The following is a 6,204-nucleotide window of genomic DNA, read 5'->3' as shown; positions in this document are numbered from 1 at the left end:
GGGGTTTGAGCCCGCGTCTCGTGCTGGGAAATGGACTGCTGACGGCTTCTTATCCCATCGCCAGGTTACTGGTTCGGCATCGAACTCGACAAGCCCACGGGGAAACACGATGGCTCGGTCTTCGGGGTCCGGTATTTCAGCTGCTCCCCTAAACACGGAGTCTTTGCCCCACCTTCCAGGGTCCAGAGGTACGTTTCTCCTGGCTCTAGCTACGTGTGAGCGTGAGCGATCGCCTTTTGGTGGCTGACCCCACTGCTGCTACTTTAGCTCAAGGGTGGGAACCTGCGGTTTGTTGTGCCGGGTTCAAATCCCGCTCCCTGAGGGGCGCATGTATGTGTGAGTACAATTTCCTGAAGCTTCTGACAGCTCTGATTCTAATTGGCAAGGACGCGACAGCCTCCAAATCATCCTAACGAAGCCCCCTCGGGTGGCAGATATTCTCCCTGTAGAGCACCGGGACTCGTCTGAGGCAAATGTCACAGAAGTGGCTTCCCCCGGATTATCCGCCTCCCGTTTTGAAGAGGCTTTGGGATGGATCTCAGGCCTCGCCTGTGCGGAGGGTTCGCCCTGATCCCAGTCACCGGTATGCGAGCAGCCTTCCTTGTCTATCACCGGTGGTTGGAATCTGGGCAACGCCCTGGCGTCGGTAAGGTCCTGGCTGCTCCACACCTCCGTGAACAAGCCTCTCTTCTCTGCCTTTTCCCTGCCCCTCCCTTGCAGGATCGGCGGCCCCAAAGACTCCCAGGGAGATAGCAGTTCGGTGAAGAAGGTGCACCAAGTCACTAGTAGGTATACTCTGGATCCGCCTTTCCCTTCCCCCCAGCGACAGGAGGGACCAGGGGCCCACCCCACCTGTGACTCCACTGGCCTTGCACCAGGGGGTGACTTAACTAGTGAGGCCACGGGGACATCCAGTCTTCCCCAGCAATTCCATCTGTGCCCAAGTCATGGCCCCATGGAATCTCTCTTCAGTGCTTATGTGACCCCCGCTCCTCCCCCGGCACTGTCCTCTCCGAGCATCTCACAATCGTTAGGATGTGTTCAGCTTCACATCGTCCCTGGGAGGCAGGGCTGTTTAGCCCCCTTGCACAGATGGGGAAACTGAGGCACGGACTTGCTCAACGTCACGCGGGGAGTCTGTGGCGTAGCAGGTCGTGCTCCAACCCCTGCTCCACGCTCCCCTCATTCTGCCAGCGCCATTCCCCCCCCACACACTGCCCTCGTTGCAGCAGCAGCCCTCCCTTGCCTCAGCCCGTCACCCCCTCCCTGTTTTGAGCCGTAAGCCCCGTCATCTCTGCGATCCTTTACAACCACCATGCAGGGAATTGAATCCGGGCCGCCCACATCCCAGGTGAGCACCTTAACCACGAGGCCTGTGCCCCCGCCTGGGTTTGTCGCACTGTGATTCCACCTGGGTTTGTTAGAGGGTGTCGGTAGCCCCCGGGTACAGTACTCCATTTAAAGCGTCGGCGTTCTCCCTTCTCTCGCAGTGTCACAGCCAAAGCGCAACTTCACAGCAGTCAGGACCCCAAAAGACATCACGTCAGAAAACTCCATCTCTAGGTAAGATGGGGAAGGAGCTGGGGGCAGGTCGGGTGGGGTGACCAGAGCTCTCCCATCTTGGTTTGGGGTGGGAAGCAATCGCCACCCTGAGTCCCAGACACAGAAATGACCCTCCGCATACCCCCTTTTCCTGACACTCTCCAGGGTAAGTAACACGCACCTGAAAAGCAAGGGGGGAAATTCCCTGTAGCATCTCCTAGCGCTACTCCCAGCTTAGAACCGGAGCCAAAGGAAAAGAGAGAAACACCATTTCCTGCGCTGGAAGCTGCTCTCGGACTGGGGCTAGGCAGCTGGATGGTCCCGCTCAGGCCCCAAGCAGAGTGCGCTGGATGGAAATAGCCCTCTGGGACCCCCCCCATTGCTGGCCTATGTGGAGCTGGTGTAAGAGCCCAGCTCCCAGTGTAGGTCATGGGTTGGGGCATAGCTGGAGCACCCTGCGCTGTGGTTATTCTCTGTCCACCAGGGCCCATAGGGGGCCGATTGGGGGTGTGGCCAAAGCACCCCGCTATTTCTATTCTCTGCTCCCCAGGATCCATGGGGGGGGGGGCTCAGGAACGCGGGGGGAGTGCACCGCGCTGTGGCTATTCTCTGCCCACCAGGCCCCCTGAGGAGCAAACAGGAAATGAGAGCAGCCTCAGAGCTAACTTACTGCTCGAGCAGCCCCGAGGCTGCTCTGACTTTACAATGCAGGCCAGGCAGGGCCCTGCACAGGAAGCATATGGGGAGGACAGAGCTGGCTTAAAGCCATTGTAAACCACCTTCCCTGTCTCAAGTGAGAATAACAGCCCCAGCCCCCTGGGATGTGCCAGCCAATCGGGAAAGAGCAGCCAGCACCAGCTGTTTCAGAGGATGATTGATAGAGTCAAAGCGGTTAAGGCCAGAAGGGACCGTTAGACCATCTAATCTGACTCTGCAAGCCCTTCGGTGTCACTCGATACCGCTGTATCAAGCCCTAGACTTCGGTGTTTCAGTCTTCAGGAGGCTAACCTGTTGTGAGCCCCACTCAGATCTAGCCGGGGGGGAAATACCCTTTCCCTGGCTGCCTACATAGCTGTTGTTGTTATTTATTATGTGAATTACGGTAGTGCCAAAAAACCCCAGTCACGGACAAGGACCCCTTTGTGCTAGGGCTGTACATTTTTATTGCTATTAAGTGTATTACGGTAGCTCTCAGGCACCCTACTCATGGATCAGAACCCCATTGTGCTAGGGGGCTGTACATTTTATTGCAGTGTATTACGGAAGCACCCCCAGTCATGGAGCAAGACCCCATTGTACTAGGTGTTGTACAGTTGTGTTGCTATTAGGTGTATTACGGTAGCGCCTAGGCGCCCCAGTCTTGGACCAGGATCCTGTGGCGCCAGGCGCTGTACATTTCTATTGCTGTCAGGGGCTGTACAAACACAGAACAAAAAGCCAGTCCCTGCCCCAAGAAACTGACACGCTGCCTTCTCATTTCCTCTCCCCCTGCTGTCGGGGGTCCCTGCTGTGAGCTGCCGGGCGAGCGCTCCCCCCTCTCTCGTCTCTTTCAGATTACTCTTCTGCTGCTGGTTCCCCTGGATGCTGCGTGCAGAGATGCAGTCCTAAGACCTCGGCGCGCGCCTCTCCCGTCCTCCGCTCTGTCCTCCGTTCTCCAACTAACCGAAAGACTGCTCTCCTCGTTGGGCTCTCATCTCCCCCCCGCCCCCGCCCGAGTCGCAGTTCTAGTGAACCCCAGTGCCTTGGTACCATTGAACGTCGCCCCCTGTAGTCCGCGAGAAAGGCTGCACTAACCCCCCCCCACCCCACCGCGCGTGTGCACCCCACACCCCGGGTAGACGTGACATGGGCTCGGAAGCTCCCCTCGTTGATTTCTCCCCGACCCCCCTCCGGGGCGCAGTGGCATGAACACAAAACCTCTTTGGTACAGATTTCCCTCTGCGGTTTGATTGCTCTGAGCCTGACGCTCGGGGTAAGGCCGATCCGGGATCCCCAGAACCTGGCCCTTTGAGTTGCTCCCCAACTAAACTTAATCTAACCTGGCCTCTCTCTTCATCTCTGTAGCAGCGTGGACAGGGTCAGGTTATAACACTCCGGGTGTGGAAGTAATGATCCTCCCCAGCTTAAGCCGCCTTTTTCTCTGGGAATCATGCAATGCTCACCTTCCAGGATCAATGCTATTCGATTGCTCAGTTCCTTCCAGGGAGGAGATCTGGCTTATAGAAACCGGTCTCATGTTGGACCTTAAAGAGCAGTGAGATTTGGGGGGACCTTCCTCTCTGGAAGTAGTGCGGGCCCCCTTCTGAGAAAGCCCCTGTCCCCCGGGATTCACTCTGGGGCCCACTGTTCAGTTACCAGGGGGAAAATCAGTGCATGAATGTATTTCTAAGGTAGATCAGCGCTTACAGAGATTGCCAAGCATTCCCCTTGAGACACAACTGCTCCAAGGACCACCTGATGTTGGCTTCAAAGGTTGGAGCAGCTTGTACCGGGGTCGGGGGCCTCTTAACACGGCGGTTGTCTGGTGCTCCTCCATCCCTCTTTCATTCTCATCGATTCGTTCCCCTCGGCGCGATCGCTCTTTATTCGCAGGCAAACCTGCCGGGCTTTTTTCCTTTTGAGCTGTTTAGAAAAAATATATATTTTTAAAAGAAAATGACCCTTAATAACTATCTTAAAAGAAAAATTAGCCGTGGATGGCATGTTGATGTTCCCCACCGAGCCAAAGGTCTGTCTAAACGTGAACGTTGTCCTGTTTAACACTCCCGGTTAGAGCAGTCCAGTCCCAGTCCAGTTAAAGCAGTACTGTGGATTTATACTGGTATCAAGGTGCTTATATCAGTCTAGCGGAGAGAAAGGGGAATAAACTATACTGGCTACGAGACACCTTTATCCTGGTATAACTAAACTCTACACAGTGTAACGGTATCAGTTAAAAAAACCACCTCTAGTCCACACGCTTGTGCCAGCACAAAATCCGTGTGTGGAACTGGTGTAAGGGAATGAGGTGCCCAGTTCTCTCCCAGTGACAACCCCAGCCTTGGTAAATAGCCAGCTTTGATCCAGTATAACCATGCAGTGTATAAAGGTGCCTCATCCTGCGACAGCTTTTTCCCCTTTCCATGTGGGAATAGCTATCCTGGTGTAAGCACACTTATCCTGGTAAAACTGCGTCCACACTAGAGGGGAGTTGTACCGCGTTAGCTGGTCCGGTCTAGTGAAAGGGGTACAGCGCTTGGGGGCAGGTCTCGGGAATGCTGGGAAGCCGGAGGCATTTGGGATGTTGACAACCGCCTCCGAGTGGCTGCTTTTGTGAATGGCGTCGAGCTCCCTGTCTGAGTGGCTGGGCTCGGCTACGGGCAGGAAAAGGTACCGCGGCCTGCTCTCGTCGGGGGAGAGCTACCGATAGTTGGCTGGGTACTGCCCAAGACAGGGCGTGGGTCATTGCTAGAAACCAGGAACAGCTGCATAGAGTCTATCCCTCCACCCATCCATCCCACTGAATCCTTGGATCCATCCGCCTTATCCCTCCACCCATCCTTCCTGATCCCTCTATCCTCAGATCTTTCCATCCATTTTCTCCCTCCATCTCTCCGTTCTTCTCCCTCTATCCTCAGATCCATCCATTCTTATCCTTCCCTCCATCCCCCACCGCTGCTGCCATGTCCCCTAATGTCACAAACTAGGAAAGCGGGAGAAAACGACTGGTCAACCTGCTTTCTCTGGGGTGTCCTGTTAGTAAGCAGAGGTAGCCTGGTCCAGTGGTTAGAGGTGGGGAAGCCAGGACTCCTGGGTTCTATTCCTGACACTGGGAAAGGAACCTTGGGAATAGGAAGCCAGGGCTGGCCCCTAAAGCTGCCCCCCACTCGCATCGCCATCCATATCAGCTGTTATGAGTACTAAACACACGCATCGCCTCATCCTCTCAGCTTCCTCTCTAGCCCAATAAAAAGACCCCCTCGCTTTCTCATTTTCTTTTTACTAGCAATAAAAAAACCCCTGCAATTGCTCAGCTTCACCCTAGTCACGAGGGGGTATCCTAGGCCTTCCCCCGTTTCATCCAGACCCCGAGTCACCCCGGCCGGGCCTGTGTTTCCGATGCTAACCGTCATCGGGGACCGCTGTCCAAATGCTAACCTGGCCCCAGTCCGGCTCGGACTCCTTTGCAGCGGTCCCCGCCATGGCCTCAGTGTTTGTATAATAGAAATCACACGTTGGATGGAGTTTCTTTAACACTATTTTTAAAATTTGTAACCCATTCTCCTTGTAAATTGTTTAGCGAGTGGCTTGTTACTCCCGCTGATGATCTCGCTGTTAACTTTGCATGCCTTGTCCCTTTCCCCGTCCATCCAGGATCTCTGGAAAACTCAGCATGAGAAGAAATCAGTATGCCTATTGCTTATCTGTCATTAATAAAGAGTGTTTCTATGTGCATTGTGTAACAGGTCTCTGGCTTTAGGGTGACCAGACAGCAAGTGTGAAAAATCGGGACAGGGGGTGGGGGGGTAATCGGAGCCTATATAAGAAAAAGACCCAAAATCGGGACTGTCCCTATAAAATGGCGTAGGCGTCTGCTAATTGAAAACGTGCTGAAATGCAAGTACAGAGCAGGCCTTTGGGCTCCATATTATTAAAGCTAAGTGTGAACAAGAGGGATTAATA

At 54.6% G+C, this 6,204-nt stretch overlaps 1 protein-coding gene across 1 annotated transcript in view; it reads left to right on the top strand.

Annotated features, from left to right (window-relative positions):
• CLIP3 (CAP-Gly domain containing linker protein 3) overlaps window positions 1-3,692 on the top strand; it is an 8,505-nt gene extending 4,813 nt beyond the window's left edge. The window contains exons 6-9 of the mRNA XM_029913207.1: window positions 64-188; window positions 721-785; window positions 1,491-1,563; window positions 3,096-3,692. Of these exons, the coding sequence (XP_029769067.1) occupies window positions 64-188; window positions 721-785; window positions 1,491-1,563; window positions 3,096-3,150 (318 nt within the window). The 3' untranslated portion in view covers window positions 3,151-3,692. The remainder of the gene's footprint in view (window positions 1-63; window positions 189-720; window positions 786-1,490; window positions 1,564-3,095) is intronic.
• The last annotated feature ends 2,512 nt before the right edge of the window (window positions 3,693-6,204 follow it).

This window comes from Terrapene carolina, unplaced genomic scaffold (genome assembly GCF_002925995.2).
Source record: "Terrapene carolina triunguis isolate 2854851 unplaced genomic scaffold, T_m_triunguis-2.0 Scaffold517, whole genome shotgun sequence".
Classification (NCBI taxonomy): Eukaryota; Metazoa; Chordata; order Testudines; family Emydidae; genus Terrapene; species Terrapene triunguis.
This window is presented reverse-complemented; position numbering and strand designations above follow the sequence as displayed.